The sequence below is a fragment of the Acanthochromis polyacanthus genome, chromosome 13 (assembly GCF_021347895.1).
Source record: "Acanthochromis polyacanthus isolate Apoly-LR-REF ecotype Palm Island chromosome 13, KAUST_Apoly_ChrSc, whole genome shotgun sequence".
Taxonomy (NCBI): domain Eukaryota; kingdom Metazoa; phylum Chordata; class Actinopteri; family Pomacentridae; genus Acanthochromis; species Acanthochromis polyacanthus.
The window spans coordinates 11,035,906-11,059,311 of NC_067125.1; the positions used below are offsets into that span (position 1 = coordinate 11,035,906).

Below are 23,406 nucleotides of genomic sequence, written 5' to 3' on the forward strand. Positions count from 1 at the left end.
ACTGTAAACACAAACTAACTAAAATTTATGGGAAACAAGAGCGGATGATTAAGTTATACTGTAAGCTGCATTACAGCTTCCTGCCGCCAAGAAGTGATCGCCTAAATGAGGCACTTCAGCCAGCATGTCTCCCTAGCCATTATCACCTGAAAGCTTATGAAATTTACTGGAAAACTAGATAAAAAAGTCAAAGGTTTACGGCTCGTGAAAGTACAAACCATTTAGCGAATGTGCTTATTGCTGAGCAATGACAGTGCATCAGTTACTCTTTATATAAATAAGAAAAGCAAGCATGTTTTTTTTTTTTAAAGTGGCATTTAACCCCCTCTTGGACACCAAGCTGAAACTGTTTTTGTGCCATTTCTCTAATTTGCTATGCAGCCTAGCGAGAAAAGACAAAGACAATGCATATAATTGCTGTCTTTTTCCACACATTATACTGCTGAAAGCCCTGCAGCCTTTGGGATATGCAACAGCAGGCTTTTTGGAACGAGTTGGGAAGAGTTGAGCAGTCTGGAGGAAGTACACTTCTACAAATGCCTGCTGGTTACTGATTTGCATTGCACTGGCAATCTGAAGTTAGCGTGAACAACTACAAGTTTTCCATGTCAATTAAAGCACTCTGTAGGAGTGAGGGACAGCAGTGGGATGGGCTCACCGACCAACGCTCTGTAGCTCCATACATGCTCACCAGCCCCCCCACCTTCCAAAGTAAGAGAGGGGCCCAGAGAGGGTGGTGGTGGGGGGGGGAAAGTGAGAGGGAGAGAAATGGAGGAGGCGGAGGGGTAAGGGATGTGAATCACAAACCAGCGACTTCAACTGGATTGCGCCAATTTGCATATCCTCATGCATCATTCATCAGCATCACTTTACCACAGTGCGAAACATTACATTTATTTTGCAAATGCTAATTTATGTTAAGCAGCTGATTTGAGAAACTTCGGAGTCAAGTAGCATAAAAGACCCCGCAACATTTATTTTCTTTTGTCTGCATGAGTGCGACGGTACGTGTGCTTGTGTCTGTCTACGTGCACGCACACCCTTCACCGTCCCTTGGGCCTTCAACTCCGTACACGTGTGTGTGTTTGAGTATTCGTATTTGGACAGCTGGCTTTATCTGACACACAGCAGCTATCCTCCTGTCAGGAGTCACTGTGATTTAAATGATGGGTCAACTCAAACTAAGTAACTGTTCACACCAACACATTCTTCACAGTGTAGATAATAAAGAGGCGGTTCGCCTCTGAAGCTAAATGCAACTTTAGCTCGCTTACAACTTCGTCGACTGTGTGCTGTCGAAACCAAGCACACAACAAAATGCAAATATCCATCTACAAAGCACAACACTGCTACCAATGTGCTAGACATCGCTTTTAAATAACAAATATTCTTTGATGACAATAAAATCTTACACATTTCTTCTCTCTGGTGACAAAAAAAAAATCACTTTAACCCTGAAATGTCTTACATCCTTTGAAATGAAAGCTCCAAAAATATCCGAGCGGGACTCCACTTGCTAATGTGCTGCGTTTCATCACCTGGACGTCCTGTTATGCTTGGCAGCATTGTTGTATATCTAAGACGAAAACCTACATCAACAATATCTTTTCAGCAGTCTGAGGACAAGAGGAGAACTTACACTTCTGTTCACGTGCCATTTGCTGCCACTGCTGCTGGCAGAGCAGAAATAACACAGGTGTTGGAGCCAAAAACAAGACGGCTGTTTATTTGCCGCTTCTTGAGCCGAAGAAATGATACGCACAGCGGAGCGGTGCAGCCGTCTGTTTTCCTGAATGCTGTCATTCCTCTCTCTTTCATTTCCCCACTCTCTCCCTCTTCTTCTTCCTCTTCTTCTCCAACTTCTCACACGCCTTTGTTGTTTTTCCGTGGCAGCTTCGGTGGGGTTCCTCTCTCATTGTGTACGGCTGTATGCTGCATGGCTGTTTGTCCTATTCAAGTCTGAGGCTTTAAAAGGAGATTAATTGTTGATAAAACAGAATAGGGTTTAGTGATTGAATTCCCATGAAGGGGAGCTGGGTTGTCCTCTTTTCCTTGCACTTGGTTGATAAACGGATCTAGGCTATTGTTGTAGGGAGGCTGCTCATTACTGTCTGGGTAGAGTCAATGGGCTTGTGTTCGCCATGGGAGAAGAGGCTTTGTGTTAAGCAAAGGGAGCAAGGTCAGCCATGGAGCATCAGCGCTTACTGCTCGGTTTTATCGGCCCTCTCTCCTTTCCTTTCTCTATCACACACACGGTAGCTCCCAGATGTGTAAAGACACCAACACACACATGATAACGTCATTCATACACACAGAACCTGTGACAGGGAGATAAACTCATAACTACAGAGCTGCATCTCTACAGGTGAGGTTTGGCTTCGAGGATAAATGTCATCAGAGGATGCCTATAAAGACAGAAGTACAAGGATGGTGTGTGTGTGTGTGTGTGTGTATGCATGTGATTAAAGAGATTTGCTGCCAGGGGGCCAAGGATCTACCCTTGTCATGTGGACTCATCACTCGACATGACCATGACTATCATTTTTATTCAGCCACTGAATGTAAAGCCTGCATAATCGTCTGTAAATCACTTGACTCATACAATACGACAACTCAATTTTCCAGCACTGTAACTGACAGATGACATTGCTCCATGTCACACACGTAGGACTGTTTAAAACATCTTATTGACATAGACTCACTATTACTAATTTCACTTTCCACAAAAAATACTTTTTTTGGGGAGAAAATCTGCAATTTTAAATATGTAGTAGTTATATTTTGGGACTAATCCATAATATTAAAACAATAAGTTCATAATTTTGCCAGAAAGCCAAAATGTAAATTTTTTAAAATGAAGTAAAACACATTATTTTGCAAATTTTTTTATCATGCACGCACAATTTTACAATATAGTATGAGGTTTATTATAAAATAATAAGTTTTCTTCACATATTAGCACATTTTCCTTGCATTACAGCTTCTTTGTGAAATATTATGACTTTATTCTTATGAATGCAAGGTTAGGTTTTTTCCCCCCAAAGTTTAGCTATTTGTACAACATTGTCTGATTAAGAAAGTCTGTACTGACCACACACAAATGGGAAGAACAACAACGAATACGACTATATTCAAAATATGACAGAAAAGCTAAACTCTTGCACTGCAGTATGTATTATAGCCACCCACTGGTTTCTTATTAGGAGTCTGTGAAGCTACAGTAAGTAAGTTAAAGACAAATGGCAACTGGCAATAAAAGTGCAAATGTTGAATTTACAGCTGCAATGATTAATTGATTTACGGAAAATGACTATGTATCTCTTTAATGACCCACTAATGAAGTGGTTTGTCAAGCAGAAATGTGAAAAAAATGTATTGTTTCAGATTCTAAGATTTAACATTTTGCTTCTGTTCTTTATCTTACATGATAATAAATTGAACATTTGGGATACAAGGCAAAAAAACCCTTTTTTATGGACCAACAACAGTAGCTGGTTCTTTATCCATACTCTGTTTTTGTGTCCAGATACAAATGTTGGCATGTTGGCCAGTAATAATTACATGTTATACGATGATGCTACACAAGAGAGGAGGAGACATGTGCAGAAGCTCTTCTTTGACAACGTGAGTGCAGCACTAATAACATGTTGTTCCATCCAGAAGGCCCTCCTTGGAATACACTCTGTGGCACATTACCGGAGGGATGAACGTTGTTCCTCCACTAGTTATAGCACACCCTCAATCGTTGAGGAGAGTACTTTCTAACAAATCGCTTTGAAATCTCCCATAGGTGATCATTAGGTTGAGTGCTGGTGACTGCAGAGACCACAGTATACATTTCAAATCATTTTTCTGCCCATGCCACCCTTCGTTGGTAAGGAAGGATTCATGTGTCTTTGTTCATGTATTCAGATTTCTTTTCTTTAATTTGTGAACTGTCTGCTCATTATGACCACATGAACCTCTCCAGTGGACATACAGAGGGTGAGATGACTTGCCAGTGAAAGGAAGATAAAGCAGAAATGACAGACACGATCACATGTCTCCATTCTCCTCTTCTCCCTCCATATCCTTGGCTTAAGCATGGACTCAAACCTGAAACTTTCATATCACAAGTTCACCTCTCCTTCAGGCTACTGCCTCCCTGAAGGGATGTGTGACTCGGGGGTTTCCAAAAACTGCTTATCCAAGGGGAAAAAAAAGTGCTGAGTTTCGGTACAGTTGTGACTTTAAACAAGCGTGAGCTCCAGTATTGAGCCGGCCCAGCGGTGACTACACTTAATGAGGCCAGGTAGACACCGGCCAAGCTGTGTTCGTGATGTTCTGGGCAGCGTGTGACAGCAGACTGGTTTCAGACCAGCTGCGGATGGTGCTGATCGTAAACAAACAAGTGAACAGTGACAGTCAGCAGATCTGAGACCTGCTGAGAGACAGATGAGCAGCTGTCTTCTCTTGCTTCCCGAAGGGCTGCTGTTCCACTGATAGTGCACACGTGCATGGCCACACACACACACGTGCACACACACACACGCCTGCACACAGCTGGAGATGTGAAGCAGGAGGTTTGACCTGGGTTGCTCTGACAAGGACCTGTCAGCACCTTACACTTTACTCCCACAATCAGCAGGCTTGTCAGCTACACTCTGTCACTGACAGCTTGGCGCACAATGATATGTGCGGTGTGTGTGTGTGTGTGTGTGTGTGTGTGTGTGTGTGTGTGTGTGTGTGTGTGTGTGTGTGTGTGTGCGCGTCTCCTGCCTAATCTGCTCACCCACTCCTACTACACAAGAGTTACACTACTGAGACACCTATGTATCAGCACCCTCGCCTGCTCCACTCTCTCCTGAGAGTCAGAGATATGTGTGTACATGTGTGCATGAGTGTGCTCTGTTGTGCTCTCTGGCTCCACGTCTTCCCCTAGACAGTGAGTTGAGGTGCAGAAAGGACAATTGAAGTGACTGTCATACTCTGCCGAAGGAGGAGATGGGAGGATGATGGAAAGTGGAGGAGACAGCGAGAGTGAGAATGGAGGCTAGGAAGACAGAGCGACAGGCGAAGATGGATGGACAAAGAGTTGCTGAGAGGAACGGGGAGAGAGAGAGAGCTCTGCAGACAGGGTGACAGTCCTGGGGAGACTTTGCCGAGCATGGTCTTGGAGCATGGCCGATGCCGCTGAGGCCGGCGTAGGAGGGATGTCAAGGGCACTCAGCATCAAATCTTTAAAAGGCGGCCCTGCCAAGCACTGCTATAAAAGGGTTATGCCTTCAATATTCAGCAGGATCATATAGCACAGGAACGTGGGCTGTGGTCCAAATCAATTCATTTGGACAGATGTCTTTGTTGCAATGAAACTGTTGTGGTAGATTCATAGCTTACCATTTACAGTTAGCTGATGCTATTATCCAGAACACCTTAAGGGTTCAGTTTGTTGCTCAAGGACGCTGCGACAGTAAACATGGCTGTTGATGGACAGGTAATGGCTGTTGAGCAACTTAAAACTGTTGATATTTCGCCGGCAGGATGCTCTTTATAGTCCATTCAGCCGCCAGGGTGCAGTCTTGCAAATATGTCAATTCTTCTGATGGTTCGAATTCTAAATCTTCAATATCTTACTACTTTCACTTCCCAGTTGTCCAGATGTTGCTTGAGCGGTTTGAGGTTCACTGTGGTCGCCCTCCCTGCAGCGACAAATGACTGACAAACTCTATTACACCAAGGAGGTGAGAGAATCTTGAATGCATAATTGAACATTAATTAACCACTGGAGTTTCTATAACTAATGATAAGAATGATTACCCATCTAATGAAACCGGCCATTTGCATACTAAAGCACTAATCCATTTTTCCCCCTCCGTCTCCTGTCTGTCTCCGTTTTCTTTCGTCTTTGTTTCTTCCTTCCCTGAGGATATTGTAACTTCCATCAGTTCCTTCTCTTTCCACCTCTGTGTGGGTCCTCCTTGTGTCATGGCACACCAGAGTCAGCCAGAGGGCATGTATTTTCCATACTTGTCTGACTTCTATTTTGGTGGTCTCAGAGGCGTGCAATGAAGGATTCCTTGCTTGACCAGCAGCTCCATTTCTCCTCCCATCATGCTCGACAGGGTGCTGCCGTTCCCCCAGCCTCCCACCACCCAGGAGTTCCAGTCTGCGACCTTTAGCAATTATCCTGGAGGAGTTAAAAAAAAAAAAAAAAAACTGGGGTGGACTGGAGCTGGGAAGCAGTCAGCTAAAGCGATCAACATCGCTGCAGGTCTTTGGACATGCATGTCGCAGGAACACCTTGAGAATTGAACACATGTACTTAGTCACAGATGTGCTTTTAGTCTTCTTACTCGCTCTCTCTCACACACACACATATTATTTCAGTGCCAGATGTCAGAGGGTGAAAGCACCCTTCTGTTTCATCTCCTTTCCTTCCTTCTATATCAATGAAAATCCCTTCACCTTCGCTCTGCTCCTCGGTCAGTCTAGTTCAAGCAAAGTGCTATTCGGTCGATACTTGCAGCAGGTTGAACAAAGAGTGTTTTGATAAAAAAATTACAAGAACTACAAGGTAGCGTCTTTCGTATATCATTCCCACTGTCTCACACGGATAAAATAAATGCCATACTGCATCTGTGGGCCATATTCTACACTGTGTCTGCCTCAGAGCTTCAAAGCCTCCCTCACTGCCTTCAGTGGTCAAAGGGACACATCTAATGAGACACCTGATGGAAGTGTTGATATTGTGTAGCTGTCCTTTGGTGTCTGCTTGTCATAATAAGTTAAATGGAACTAATAGCAGCCAATATTTTCACTTTCAGGTTTTTTAAAACAGTGCAGTGAAAGCACAAAATGATACCAAAACTTGTCCTCTTGATAGAAATCCTTATTCCCTTGACGCACTGATGAGGAAAGTTCATTTAAAAGTCATTAATGCAACTGATTAACAAAAGATACATTACCATTAGAGTTAACCAGAGGAGCCAGACAACTTTAAAATTCAGATAAAATAGCAAAAAACTGAAAAAATGCAAATGCAACAGCAAAATATGTTGTTTGTACCTGCCCTTTTGAAAGACACGAGGTACCTGATGCCCCTATCAGTCGTGTAGCATCATTTGTGAGTGCGTACTTTCCAAAACCATTACAATTTACTGTTAAATAATAAATCAGTGACAACTTGGGTTCTGTGGAGTCACAGGAGTGCCAAATCAAAATATAAATAAATAATTAAATGTGGAAATATAAAGAGAAATAAATAATTAAATAAATAAATGTGGAAATATAAAGATAAATAAATAAATAAATAAAAAGGAAAACCTTGTCTTTGCTTTTACCTTTTCCGTTTTTTCCTTATATTTATTTATTTATCTTTATATTTCCACATTTATTTATTTATTTATTTATATTTTGATTTGGCACTCCTGTGACTCCATAGGGTTCAGGAAAAAAAAACTGTAGTTTGGGTTTAAATTACTTAAAAGTCAGAAATAAGTGACACAGTTAAAAAAAAAAGCATTCTTAGGTATTTAAAAAAGTCAAATTTGCCTAATTAGGACTCTGTGATTTGCTACGGTTTGACCCTGTTTGATTGACAGTGACCAGATAACCCACCAACTGTCATTAGTTTCAAATTTAAATGCTGTTAAGTCCTGATCTATGCCATAGATTTTTTCCCCCCAAACTGAGCCCCAAACCACACCACTCATTTCTCACAACCAAAGCTGTTCTAATGTTGGCAGAAAATGTTGATGTCAGGTCCCAAGACTCGTAATTAACTAAGAAAACAGGTTTTTAGGGTCTTAGGGTTAGAAAAACATTATGTCTTGAGCTAAAATTAATGTTGGGGAACATTAGTCGGTCTGGGCTCAAATAAACCAATGCACAATTGAAAAGGTAAAGTCTGATGTTTGGTTAACCCAGCCATCCACCCCGACCTCTTCCATACATTGATGAGCTTCATCCCATGATCTTGTTCATATGTTACACATTTATTAGCCTCATTGTTAAATTACAGACTTCATGACTGTGGTAATTGTTAAACTTTGCTTGTTATCTCCTTTGACAATGTAAGCCAAAAAACATATAAAACCCTTAATGTGAGCCGGAACTTTAACGAGCACCTTGTTTGCTATGGCTGCAAAAATGCACATCCGTACAGATAATGAAGTTTCTCCGGCCTCATTGTCATCTCAGATCACGCTCAAAGGGTTGCAATATTTACCAAGCTGCAGTATTCCTCACTGTATCCAGTGGCTCTCTGCAGTCTCAGCACAGCAGGCCGAAAAATCTCCGCTTCAGCCTCGCTCCAGCAAATACATTATCAGACCTCAGGAAATTTTATTCATTTCAGTCTCACGATCCCTTAATTGCAAATGAATCTCAGTGTTGTGCAACCAACAACCTGCCAGCCTTCTTGTCTCAATGACAAACACGAACAGTATCTTTGATGGAGTCTAATTATGTATATGTATATATATATACACGCGTATCCTCAGCGCTGGAAATGCTCTTTGGTTTATCTTTCAATCCACCTAGCATGCCATTTGTCATTAAGAAACCAAACACGTCAGTTCTAATATAATTAGCTTTGTGATAGCGAAGCGAAAGAGGCAACAATAACAGAGAAATAAGATTGTGCAGCACCGACTTTCAGCTTGGATGGGTCCATAGAAATAGATGACAGCTGTAATCAATGTGGACATCCTGAGAAACCCTGCTATTAACTATCCCATAAACAAATCCTAGGATGGAAATTTCAATTCAGACAGACGGCTGAAAATGCTCAACTACAGCATTGGCGGTGTCATTTGTCACTCTGGCTATTTGAATTGTATGGGATTGCTTCAGGTTTTATATGTGATCCCCTGAGAGAAGAAGTTTTACTGACAAAACTTTACAACAGACAGAGCTGACTGACAGCCTGCTAGTTATGGACTCCCTCGGTTGTTATATTCAGTTTGGTTTGCTGACTTTAAGAGTTGTGTCAGTTTGATTTAAAGCAAACAGTTTTGCTCTGCTCCGTTAGCTCCTCACAAGCACAAATTGTTTTAGCCACATTTGAAAATACAATTAAAGCATTTAATTTACTTGGCAGGTGGGATATTATGATCCAGATTACTGGAGTTTTTCATACGTTTGCAACCTGTCCACAGCAGGAAGTGTTTGCTTTAAGCTGCAGCTCATCCCAACGGAGGTGACACCATGTCTCTATTCTTAGGAAAGCAGAATTTGATCATCTGTCAAGGCTGTGCAAATTGCTGTTCTTTAAATAATTTCTCATTTAACACAAAGTATGCAGTGCTAAAGAGGACTTCCAGCTGAAAAGACAAACACTATCATCTGTGTGTCAGACCAACATCATGGAGGACTATTGTCTCATTCGGCTTGAAAGACACAAAGGATCACATTTATTCTTTAACTCTAAGTGTGGTTGTCTGTGTTTTGATATGCTCATACTTCTAATCTCTGAGGTTCCTGACATTTTTCCCAAATTGTGTGATTTTGGCAGTTTATAATTTTTATTCTGATTAGATTTAGGCTTGAAAGGTCACACAGAGGTCAAGATTAAAGAACATTATAGCTTCTGAAGGGTAAGGAATGTGTATATGTGATGAGTTTCTCTTGTATTTGTGCACGGATGCCAGTGAATTCTCACACATCCATGCACAGCAACATGTGCACAAACTCATCAGTCTGAATGTGAATATTCATGTGGTTATGCAAGCGTGAACTTCAGCCAGATTTTGTCACTGGAATTAGTGACTCATACTTGAGCTGCAGCCCTGTCACAAAATTTGATTTAAAGTTGTCTTCACTCATTTCAGAGTTGACTTCAATATAAAGCCTAATGCCTGACAAGTAATAAAGCTTTTTGTGTAGTCTTGCCTTCTTCTTTCATAACTTCCCTAATGTGTGTTGGAGGTGAGCGTATGGCATGAAGGACCAGGAGTTCTCACTTCAGTGTAATGAGCTGTTGGCAGTAGGAATGACCTCATGGCACTGGTAGATGCCTCGAATAAGTACACTACTGTTCAAAAGTTTGGGGCCACCCAGACATTTTCATGTTGTTCATAAGAACTCACACTTCTGTTCATGTCCTAACATAATTGCACAAGGATTTTCTAACCGCCAATTAGACTTTCAACACCATTAGCTAACACAATGTAGCATTAGAATACAGCTGTTTCCAGCTAGAATAGTCATTTACCACATTAACAATGTCTAGACTAGATTCATGATTAATTTCATGTTAAAACTCCTTTCCTTTAAAAATAAGGATATTTCTAAGTGACCCCAAATTTCTGAATGGTAGTGTGCATATCTTTCTGGTAATGTTGTTTATACTTGATTTTAATAATAAATTGTTTTCCTCTCTTGCCTCTTGTTTCTGTGTTAGCATGTTGCTAATTTGACACAGTTTGTGATGTGGCGTGGCTGGAACTTTTAGTTAAAAATTGCTATTCTGCTTCTTTTCATTGGCCGAGTTACTGGATTTCAGGGGTACATCTGAAAACAGTAAATTTGATAGTAGAGATGTAAAACACTGTGACTTTACTGCAAAGTAAGAAAAGTCCAGTCTTCTTCTAATCACGATACAGAACGGATGCTCTTTAGTTGATACAAGTTTATTTAGTTGCGGCATTCTTTCACTGCAGTTCTACATTTACAGGTGTTTGCTGCTATATTTCAAAATCACTGTATTTTAAAAATGTTACAGTTGGGTTTGTTATGACCTTACAATTGTAAAAAAAAAAAAAGCATGATTTGTAGAAAAAGCCTTTATGAAGATTTGGGCTTGATGTTTCTACTGTAGATTTAACACGCAACTCAGGCTCTGAACAGAAAACCTGAATTTTGACTAGGACTAGCATTTAGTGTGTCATGAACATCTGTGGTCCCAGCAAGCAGCTGAGAGCCTCACTAGCTAAGCGAAGCGGTGTTGTCGCCCAGGCAGGCAAAGGCATGAAGCAGTCAGACCACAGGCTGCCAGACATCATTATCTCTCTCAGCAGCCCTCCACACGCTCTTGAACTGGGTTAGACTTATGGATTTCGTTGAGAAAGACGCCTGACAAAACAACAACAAAAACAACAGCGGTACTTGTGTTTGCAAATGGTGTGGGTCCCCCATCTCAGGAGCCACATGTGACTGTGTAGACTTACAGGATCCAATCCTGCAACGGATGCTGACAGGATTGTCTTTCTATCACACTGTTCGAGTAAAGAACAAAGACTTGTCGAAGGTGGCATGCCTGCTTCTTCCTCAATAAAACACAGAGAAAGTGAATAATGAAAAGCTACCTTATGGAAAAATCATATAGAACTTGCAGAGGCGTAGTTATTAAGGCTGAGTCTGCTGCAGCTTGAGAATTGGATATTGCTTTTTCCTTCTCTCTATCCACATTTCCATCCATTTTCTAGGAGCAAAGGCTTTACCTACAGTGACTTTGGGAGCCATCTGAACTTTGAGGGTTACCTTTTAGCTTTGCAGAAAGGAAATTAAAAAAAGAGCCCTCAGTTTTCACCACATTTCCGTAAAGCAACCAGCTGGATCCATATAGTTCGCAGATTAAGGCTTAACAAATCACTCTACTTTAATGCAAATAGACAAATGAGGCGAATGCACCTCTCAGAGTAGTTCAGCTTCCAGGTGCAGGAAACAGATGTATTTGATGGAACATGTCTGGAGTGCTGACAAACTCATGCAGTAATTGATAAAGACGCACAAATAGGATGGCTTTCAATCAGTGCAGGGTTGTTATAAAAGTGAGATGTTGTCAGCTCGAGCATCTTCATCCATCACTCTATGAAGCTCGTCAGCGGATGGAGACGTTTATCTTTTCTCCGAAATTGGATTAAATCCCAAAGCAACAGCCTCGCCACTATCTGAGGGATTCACATATGTGGAGTGATTTACCAACACACCCCCGTATACACTTTGACGGCAAATACAAACTTGGCCGCAGTACACAAGAACTTAGTTTTAAAATGATTACTTAAATGAAGATGCCTTTACTTGGGTATAAGGCCAACTGAGTCCATGCATCTGTAACTGTAAATGGTGCAAAAGCAACAGATTTTCAATAAAATAGGCGGAGCAAGAAGATGTTACAAACAGTCTAGAATGGGAAATCCTGCATCACAATTTATTCACCATACTGAAGTTTCAGGCCTTTTGTGTATCTGAAGTGAAAAACCGAGAAATGTGATTCTGCCCAAGAGCAACGTGTGGGATGTTCTTTTCATGAGACTAAAGTAATATCATCCAACAGGCCTGCATCTGAGGTATCTTAATGTCTACCTGAAGGACATGATATAGAAAAAAACAGACACAAGGTGTAGAAAACTAAATCTACAAGTGCCCAAACTGTTGAAAAAAATAAGACCTAGCAGCAAAATTATAAGCTGTATGAGTAAAGAAATGAAAAATCTATTTACAAGAAAGATTCTCATGGTCATAACGGCCATGTCTTTGTAAATAAAGGAGGATGTGCAAGCTCTGAAAAGAGCAGAATGCCATTTCAAGTATTTATACACTGGAAAAAGTATGAATCTAACAATTATGAACCAAGGTCTGACTAAGAAGTGATTTTTTCTGATACCTTTCAGTAAAAAGGAATATCTATCACCAATGGACACATGAGATCCTAACACCACTGTAAATCAGGGGCTCTACAGAGAGTGTTTATGCTACACAGTATCTGTGTTTACTCTGTGTATGTGTGACACACAGAACGCACCAAAGCTAAAGTTACAAGAAGGATTTCACTTTCTTGGGCCCTTGAGAGACAAATTTAGCATTTAGATGTTGAAATAATCTGGCGCATCACCGGCTACACATCTCGACTGGCATATGATAACAAGCACTGATTGCATAATTCTTACCTGAGGGGTTGAGCAGCCGCCAAGTGATTGCAGGGTCCGGTCTGCCACTGGCCAAACAACTGAGTGTCACGTTACTGCCCTCGTTCACCGTGATGTCTTCTGACACCTTGTAGATGTTGGCTGGAACTGAAAACACAAGAGAAACGGCATCAAGGTTAAGACTATTAGTGTATAGCAGAGTGGAGGGCAGTGTGTGTTTCATCTTCTCCAAACCTTGATTCATACAACATGAAAAAATGTGTTCTTCATTTTTCTCCAAAATAAAAATATTCCATTAAAAACACTGCTAGTCAGCCACAGCAGCTACTTTGCTTCCATAGCATCTTTTGTCATATTTTCACAGCAGCTTTTGAGTATGTACAGAGATTAAACGGGAACACAAGTTGACCTTGATTCTCTCAGTTGAAAGCAGGAGTTTAGAAAAGCTTTGGAGAACCTTTTTTCCTCCCCTACTGTTATAGCCCTCAGGGGTACTTACAGTAAACTTTCTCAACCCAGGATCCAAATAAGCAATTTAATCTCCTGCCCTGGGACCTGAGCTCATGAAAACAGATTGCTTCTCTTGTCATATGGGGGCCCACCAGACACTTGGCACTGATTCCGGGTTCAGACACATACCTTCGGAAAAGTAGGCTTTCATATAAGATTCAAAATCTAAAGGTGAACTGAAGCATCCTGTGTGTGTACGTGACACTGGTGATCAAAGCAACGCCAAACTATTTCATCTCCATGGAGTGCTTAATGATCATCCTGCCTTGCGATCACCATCTTACTGCTACTGCTGTCACACCCACACAGACACAGAGACAGCGAGCCGGAGGAAGAAACCTTTGCTGTGGCACAAAAAGAAAAACCCAACGCAGATAAATTAAGTAGGTAAAGTCAGCTTTAAAGTGAGTCAGCAGCTAAGACACAATCAATCATGAAAGGTGTAGCGAGCATACATCACTGTTTTTCACAAACGGTAGCTGAAGCGGTTTGTAAAACATATTGCTTATGCAGATATGAGACCAGAAATACAAATAATGATCAATGGCTTGGGCTGTGATGAATGTTCTAATATGCACAGCACAAGCAAAAAGAAGAGTAATATTGTTTTTTTTATTCTACAACTGTGATGAGTGGATTTACATTTTCAATTTCATTGCCTGCAAACATGCTTGCAACCTTGTCCTTTTGGGCTCGACGCACCTTAACCCACGCTGTATTTCTTCAATTAACACTGTCCTTCCCAGCACTTTGCAAACCTACTGCAGTATGTTCGAGTCAATAAACACAGCAGTTGTTCTTTCTCGTCCAAACAAAATGAGCAGTCGGTTTTGACTGCAGCTCCTCCTTGCACGTCGTTACCGAGGGTCAGATACTATTCTGACAGTCAGTGGGAGGAAGGGGTGTTTTAACCAGAGTAAAATTATTTGGAGCAAAAGTTACTTTGGATAAGGTTTATTGTTAGACTTTGAAAATTCTCATTTATTATTTTGTTTAAGTCCATAGTTTATCTGTGATTTAATTCATTATTAGTTGGATTACTGTTCAATGATTTGACCATTTTCAACGCACCAAAAAAAGTAAAAGCTACATGAATCCACAGCGCCAAGTGTATTACATCCACAACAAAAGTTCTAAAATCGTGAAAAAGATTTTTTTCTGACTTATTCTGTTCTCCACAGTGCCTCAGTGGAAAGCAACTGCATTTCTTCCCTTGGTTACTGAAAACGTTTCATCTCTCAAAGACGCTTCCCATTAATGACCCAAAAGTGACATGCCTGATGATGTGAGCAGTGGTGAAAATGTCAGGTGAAGGATCACAGAACTGTACCCATTAAATAGTGTTGTAGACCACTTACTCCATTTAGAAATACCTGTTCCAATTAAACAGATGATTTGCCTAATTCTCTCTCAAACTGTCTGTCGTCTCTGTTTACAATGCTGTACTTTTGTTATGGCCTGCTTTTTCTACAGGTCTGCTTTCACCTTACGTGACTCTTGTGTTTCTTTGGCTTTGCACATGGAAACAGCCACAAATTGCATCTTAAGAGGTTGAAGGGATGGTGGTGGCTGTAGGCAAATGCACTTTCACCAAGAAGACTGGAATTGGAAGTACTGTGTGGAAGTGACCTTTTTATTCACATCACTTTGCTGCATTTTCTGTGGCAGTGTCCATTAGTTTACACTGTAAGACTACAGTTAGGATTTCAGAGGAGTTCATGGTTTGGGTAAATTAAAGCCATGCAAATGCTGACCATAAGCTCTGGTTGATTTCCATCTCACTATGGTGATGACCTGGCACAAAAAATGCCCCAACAAAATGCAAACATGTCATATTTTTAAAACATTTCTTGTGAAAATAATATGTTTAGGCTTCACTCTTTTGAGGGAGTCCCGTCATAATCCAGTGCTCTTACTAAAAATACTTCAAATAAAGCATATAAAGGGTGACATTGGAGTGGTGAAAGGAAGTGTGGCAGCAACCCATGCTATATGTGCCACATATTGTTCTAATGGTGGTGCTGTCCTCTTGCATGAATATGAGTGGATGTTACTAGTCTACTAATGAATGAGCCAGTGATTGTAAAGCATGAAGAAACAACTGATGACAGTCATTCCATTGAAATACAAGTGTGTTTCTAGAGCTGCTCTTCAAAATGAGCACTTGGAGTTTTGATTTGAATGCAACTGTTCGTACCAGATGTTTCATTTTAAAATGGCCCTTTTATCTGAAAACTATAATGCGTAAAAATGTGCAGAGGGGGGGACCTGATGAGCTATCTACCTATGGGATTCTTAATCCTGTGTAATTGGGTGCTTTTGCTTGTGATCATGTTTATGTTGATGCATTTAGAGAATGTATTTTATTTTTTAATTTGAACCTGTCTCCACCAATCTGCCACAAAGTTAAAACCACCAGCCTAATATAACGTCGGTCTCCCTTGTGTCAGTGAAACAGATCTAACTCATGAACACAGGACCAGATGGGGTTTTTGGGAGTTTGGAAATTGGGTCAGTGCCTTGGGCTTTTCTTAGTCTGGTCTTGAACAGTTTCTACAGTGTGTCCTTCGTCGGGAAGGCTGCCATTGTGGAATAACATTGCAAGAACAGGTATACCTGAACTACAACAATGTTTAGGTAGGCGGTACGTGTCACAGTAACATCCATAAGAATGTCAGGACCCAAGGTTGACCAGCAGAACGCTGCGCTGTAACGCGATGATCGGTGTTATTTCCTTCACCTGTCAGTGGTTTTAATGTTGTGGCTGATCGGTGTACTTCAAAGCGTTATGGTTTTGTTTCAAGGGCAACCATTGTTCATCAATTGCAGCTAGATTTATGATCCACTCTTGACCTGCATTCAACCCCGGCTATATATTGAACACATTCATCATCAGCTTGTCATTCAAAGCATATTCATGAATAATCCACAAACATCCGTGTGTACCAGTTAGACAAACGGTAAAGAGAAGGCTTGCTAGATCACCTGACCTTGTCTGGTTCTGCAGTGTGAACCTGCCATTACCCTCAACTATTCTAAAGGGTAATAACTCCTTCAAAGTCACTGGAGATGCAGCAAACACCAAACACAGGCTTAAAACCTTTAAAGATTATGCTCTGACTATTTTACTGATTAGTGACTCACCATGTCTAAGGCTGTGCAAAAGAACAAAACCAAAACATTAGTTAACATTACCAACATGATTACTATATGAAAAATAACAACAGTAAGAGAAGCAAAGACATATATTTATTATAACAATGACATTTTTACAATATTCTTTAGCAAAAAAAAGTTTTTGTTTAATTCCAACCAAGAGTAAAGGTCAAATATGCATATTTCCTTATATGGAAACAAATTCTGTTTTCTTTAGACCTAATTTTTCAACCTGATTTTTTCAAAACACTGCATAATAAATTTCTTTCCTTCACTCAACATCTATGAATAACCATTACTAATTTGAAAGTCAATTTGTGTTTGACCTTAAGAAAAGCATCTTGGAATTAAATATAAAACTGTTCTCACAAAAACACATTTTTGAGGACAAATATAATCCCAGAGACCCTGTGAAGGCAGAAAAGTGTAAATTTGACTCGATGCCGTACTTGATCGACTTCTATTGAATCCCTCAGTAGTTTCCCATGCACCTTGTGTTGTCAAAGTAAGAAGCAGCTCCTTTTAGCTATCAGAGGGCATGCATATTGTATATTGCTCTGGTGAGGTATGAATTTATGAGGTGGAAAGTTGCTGAAATGTCACTTTTTGATTGCATCAGAGTTATAGGTGTGTGGGTCTAACCTCCTAAAGCAGGCACTACATTAATTGACACTCTACAGTCTCTGCATATCAGGTTCATATTTATTTAGCCATCCAAATCATTTACACATAAAAATCAAAGTTGGAAAGTAAACCATTCAAATTTATAGGCTGCCTCCTTAAAAATGTCAACAGCAGCACAATCGGTTACAAAAAGCCAGCGAGGAAACTAACAGACTCGTCCGGCTCTCAACAACTGTTGTCAATTTGTCCATAAACAGGGCACTTAAACCCCAACTGCTCCATTAAAGTTGCTCAGTGGCCCTACGATAAAGATTGTGCTGTAGCTGTACTCCTGTTGTGGGGTGTTATCCACGCCAGCGGGCATTTGGACTTCCTCTCGTAGAAAGGCAATGCTTCCAGTTTCACACCTTTTATTTTGGTGTCTATGTCAAGCCTTACCTTGATTTACTACAAAAAAAAAAATAAATTCATTGAGGCATTTGTGTCGGCCTCGCTGAAGACATAACTTACAAAACCACATATGGGAAATCTATTCTAAAAGCATTTAAGAATGCTGAGCGGCAAACACGCTTGTGAGAGCTACATCGTGTGGGAATTCATGCGCTATTTAAATCTGATAGGAGTTGCTGCGTTGAATTGAAATAAAGCTGCCCCGTTCCTCCATATCGACCATGCTTTCCAAGAAACAATATTCCAATGTTTGTCTCCCTCAGATTGTTTCTCCAGCAAGGTTATTATTGAAGCTTTGTCTCAGCTCTCCGCGAACTAACATCTCTGTGTTACTCCCTCTCGCACACACAAACACACAAAGCATCCCCAAGTAACCCATCTCTCTAATACCACCTGACAAGACAGTCACAATCATGCAAAACAGCATTTTAAGTGAAGCCATGCCGAGTTATTGCTGTAGTCAAATGACCAAAACTGAAATGAAGATGTGTTTTCCAGATATGGTGAGACGGAACGGGGGGATGTTGGGGCGGAGGCACTCGACTGAAGTGACAAAGGACCCAATTGGCTTTTTTCTCTCCCCCCCCCACCTCAAAAACAAGCAACACCAAGTGGGGTGGGAAAGTTGATTGTGATGTGTGACCGGAGAATTAAACCTCGGAAGCATGGATAAAAATGGATCAGGAAGGAAACAACTGCTCATACCCTGATAACCCTGTCACCTCTATAAATAGGAGGGAAGGGAAGATGGGGCGAGAAGTGGAAAGGGAGAGGAGATGAACAAAGCCAGGCAATTGTGAAGGAAAGAAGTGTGAATGACATTTCAGCTCTTGCGGCCATACAGTGCCTGGTGTCCAGCTGTCAGCGGTGAAGGGAAAGGAGGGGGGGGTAAGAAAGGAGTGAATTTTAATCTCAGTCATAGGTCAACCTTCAAGGAACAATGTTAGAAAGGGCAGCTTTTTGAAAAGCACTTCACCTCTGCAACTCCAGGAAAGATGAATTCCGTAGAGATTCACTGCACGCTCTGCCAATGTTTTCCCCTATGGCCAAGTTTGGATGCTTCACTGTATAGTATAAACGGCTACCCACACTGCCACATGCCCACGTACACACTCATACCTCCACACCTTGGAGAATTAATTCTCTTTCATCTTCATTTTTCTCTTTCCAGTCGCCAAAGTAGCATTCATTTCCATCTATAATCAAATATCACAAGGTACACTTTACAGGGGTGCTTTTCCTCTTCAGCTTTGGCAGGTTCCAGTATTTTTTAAAAAGCAAAAAAAACAACAACCCAACAACCTAAAACAACACCACATCCTCTCCCGCTAATTATCTCCTATATACAATTCTTGAAAAATAATAAATCTCTGATGAAAACGTTACAAATACACTGACCTTGCTTTCAACTCTAATTTCAAACTTCAAAGAAAGAAAAGACAGAAAAGATAGCAAAAAAGGCAGAGAGTGAGATGGAGCAGAGAGAGGCAGAGAAGAGTAATTAGGGGGGAGATGTGTTTGGAAGTTTGTGCATTAACTGTGAGGCTGCATGGAGGAAAGAGAGAGAGAGAGAAACAGAACCCCAGGCAGTTCCTTCATCCATGTGACCAGCTTTTCACCACAGGGAGGAAGGGAAGTCAGTGGAGGCACGTAATGAACTTGCGTCTTTGATGGTCCTTTAATCAATAGCTGTATTTACAGGAATCTACTATTTGCCATTGTCACACTCAATTCAAGACGATAATGTAAGAGGTCTACAGAATGGCAGAACAAGGTGAAGCATCCCAGAATTAAGGGTCTGTATGTGGCTGCAGTTCAGGGCTGCACACATGTTGGGAGCCAAATAAATCTATCAATGAAAGTAAAAAAACAGACACGAGTAAATTCTTATCGGACACACTATTGTGATTGTACTGCCATTAAATCGTGGTTGCTGATTCATCAGGTCTATCTGTCCTCATGACAACACCGCTCCTGAGACAGAGCGCCATTACTTTACAGATTCGGTTTTCATACAGTTTAAAAGCAGCTGTGGAGGGCAGATAATGTCATGCAGGGAATTCACAGAATTAATTTCTTGGAAAGAATCAGAATGTTTTTCTGTCTCCCTTATGCTAATCACAGTGAACTTAAATTTAGATGCCAGTAAACATTCTGTGATTGCTCATTCATTTAGAGCTTATGCACCAAATTATCACTTAAATGAGGGCAAAAGTGTAGTCCAGCACTCCTGCGTGTTCGACTGATTCTAGAAAATACTGGATCTTATAAACCACTACCAATGGCAATGCATCACACAGTGTGCTTTAGATGTAATGAGGGTTTAGAGTTGTTGGAGGAGCTGAGAGGAAAATCAAGTGTTTTGTTACCTTGTTAAAATATCTACATGGTTTTTATTTTAAATGAGCAGTCTACACCATTGTGAGCATTTCCACCGTGAAGCTGCAGTGTACTGATGACTGATGCCTCAAAAACACAGACTTAGATTTCCAGGGTTTCATTTGCAGCAAACCTACAGAACCAATTTTGGAGTAGGACCTTCTGTGTTCTTCTTCTTCACCAGAATCAGTTTCCAGTTTTGACACACATGGTTGAATTACATTCAACATTGTGTAGCACAGAGCACTTTCACTGCAGTGAAGTGTGAAGAAAGTGGGAGCAGTTCAAAAGAAACCAGTGGTGAGCTGGTGTGCTCGAGCTGCTGTGAGTGGCTAGGGTAGGTTTAGAAAAGGTAAGAGCTACGTAGATCTGTCTCTGTCTAGAACACACAGTGGTGTGGAGATTATATTCATGGAAAACACTTCAAATTAGGAGTTAAATCAACAACTGGAGACAACTGCGGTATTTCCTTAGCATTAACTGAGCGTTGTTGTTACCTATCTACAGCTTATCCATATGACATAAAACCCCAAACTTTTGTAGACACATGCATATCAATAAGAAAGTGAGAATCCATCCATTCATCCTCTATACACCACTTTATCCTCACTAGGGTCGCGGGGGTGCTGGAGCCTATCCCAGCTGACTCGGGCAAAGGCAGGGGACACCCTGGACAGGTCACCAGTCTGTCACAGGGCTACATATACGGACAAACAATCACTCTCACACTCTCACCTAAGGACAATTTAGAGTGATCAATTAACCTCAGCATATTTTTGAACTGCGGGAGGAAGCCGGAGTGCCCGGAGAAAACCCACACATGCACAGGGAGAACATGCAAACTCCATGCAGAAAGATCCCAGGCCCACGCCAGGATTTGAACCGGGGATCTTCTTGCTGCAAGGCGAAAGTGCTAACCACTACTCCACTGTGCAGCCCAAGAAAGTGAGAATGTTATTGGAAATTAAAAACTGCATCTTGCAGAGTTTTGCCGCATCTTTTATAACTGATACTCATGCGTCTCGACAGGGTTGAAAAATCAAAGCATGCATTGATCAGTTTCTACATTTGTGCTGCCACTTGGTATTAATTACACATCCGTACACGGCTGTGTGCAAAGAAAAATGATAAATCCTGCCATTACCACATGTCCTTGTGTAAAAGTGTGCTCATTTTAACAGCAATTTCAAATGATGTTCCTAGTTTGCCATATTTGGAATACAAAATGCTCATAACAAGCACTTTTAATGTCAAAATGTAGGACAACTTGTTGTGCAGTTGAGTAATTAAAAAAAAAAAGACTAACTTCATGGACAAAGAAGCTGAGATAGTGCTCTATGTGACTCAGCAAAACCAAGATGTTTGATTTGGCACTTTAAAAACTCAACTCTCCAGTTTAACAAAAGTCACGACATGGGAGAGGACGATTAAAGCTGTGAACACTGTACTCGGGCTGAAAAAGCTAGAAAAACGGTCTGACCTGCAAGTTACGGCCAAATAGATAAGTAATATAGGCATGAAGGTGCAACCTTGTAAATCATAGACAAGACTGGACCAACATTTCCAGTATACCAGAAGAACTGCAACTTGTGAAAAACATCAGACAGACTGATAAAGTGCATCTCAAGATCAAAAATAACTCTTATTGAGTCTGCAAGAGCCCTACATCTCTATTCGGAACCTTTACTACTTTCTCTTTCTCCAGCTCTGCACTCCATTTCTTATAATCCCGGGTGTTATATTCTCTAATGTATCAAAAAATACGCTGGTGTTCTTTCTTGCTTGGTCCATCCAGGAATGCAGGCGTGTTGGGCATGAAATTAGCCCTTGAACTGAAACAAGAAAGGCGAGAGGTAATAGAGGATGCACTCACCCACATGGATTCTGTCAGATTGCTTTGTATTCAAGTGAAACTGTTCATTACAATTCAAGGATTACTGAGCCAAACTCTATTCCACTCTTTAGGACACATACAAGAAACAGTAAACAAAAGGACAGCTTTGGGCTTTGACTGTGAAATTCATTCTCTTAGCTGCCCAATCACAGTCCATTGGTTGAAACAACAAAATGCATGAGACTTTATGGATACAAAATAAGAAGCAATGTCAAAATAAAAGAACATTTTAGGCGTTTTTTTTTAAGAGGAGAAAGCTCAGTTCAGTTATTTTACATCAAAGACTTTAAAGTGTTATACAGCAGTAAATCATTTATATATTCAGTGCTTCTGTGTATACCATTTTACATGTTTTGAATTTTTCCCCTTGGGCTCATTTTGCTCCCTCCAACATTTACCCCCTGCTGGCTCGCAATGTGACATTTGGAGGAGTGATGTGGCAGCGGAGTGCAGGAGAGGCGTGCGATTATGCTCAGCTAATTTGAAACCATTAGAAGATAATCAGGAGAAAGCACTCGCAGCTCTTTAGCTTTTAGCTTTTAGTGCGTGGAAGCTTTACTGTCAATTACCTGCTCTCTATAAACAAGGTCAGCTCCAAACCTTTCCTCCTTGAGGCTCCGAACACAACAGTATAATCAGACTGTCGGCCACCAGGGTGCCTCCTGTCTAAGGTAAAAGATTGAATATCGTAGCTTTAAGCAAGCTCCCTGTCCCTTAACACTGATGTGTGTTTGCATCCATGCCTGTGGGCGCTTAATTTTTGCCTTCTCTTGCACCTCTACTCTGGCGCCTTGACCTCACAAGGCACTCTGTTGTTGTATAAAGTAAAAGAGCTGAAAAGAAAAGAAAACTTTCAACCCTGTTCTTTGGATTTAACCATTTGTGGTCAAAGAGGAGAGGCGAAGGACGCAAACACCACGGTCACATAGAAATCCTTGATCAATCTTACACAAAGAATTGCACCCATACACACTGTATAAGATTTCTGAAAGATTAAAAGAAGGCCAAAGGACACAAGCTAGCAAAGAAAAGAAAGGCGCAAAGTGTAATCACCATGCTACATCTCCAAAGAGATATTCTTTAACACTCAGCCTTGTAGCGGAACCATTGCTTGTACTCTACTGAATCATACACACACACACACCTGTACGCTTGCACACAAACGCGGTCACAAACACACATTTTGCTCTCTGTATGTCCCCATACAGTGTGACTCACCGTTAAAATCCACAGTTGATCCCTTCAATTATTCATGTTGACATTGTTACTCGACGTAATGACGAGATCTGCATTGCATGAGTGGCGCGCAAACAAACCTGAACACGCGTCTTGCCCGTGCTATCACATCACCACACGCACAATACAGAGGAGCACCAATCTCGTCTGATCTGAGACCTTGGGGTGTATTTTCTGCTGCGACACACACACACACACACACACACACACACACACACACACACACACACACACACACACACACACACACACACACACACACACACACACACACACACACACACACACACACACACACACACACACACA

General features: G+C 41.1%; 1 protein-coding gene across 4 annotated transcripts in view; it reads right to left on the minus strand.

Moving 5' to 3' along the window:
- Positions 1–23,406, minus strand: part of lsamp (limbic system associated membrane protein) — a 1,200,168-nt gene that overhangs the window by 29,925 nt on the left and 1,146,837 nt on the right. For all 4 annotated transcript variants that reach the window (XM_051958406.1, XM_051958404.1, XM_051958405.1 and 1 more), the window contains one exon: positions 12,870–12,995. In XM_051958406.1, coding sequence (XP_051814366.1) covers positions 12,870–12,995 — 126 coding nt within the window. The remainder of the gene's footprint in view (positions 1–12,869; positions 12,996–23,406) is intronic.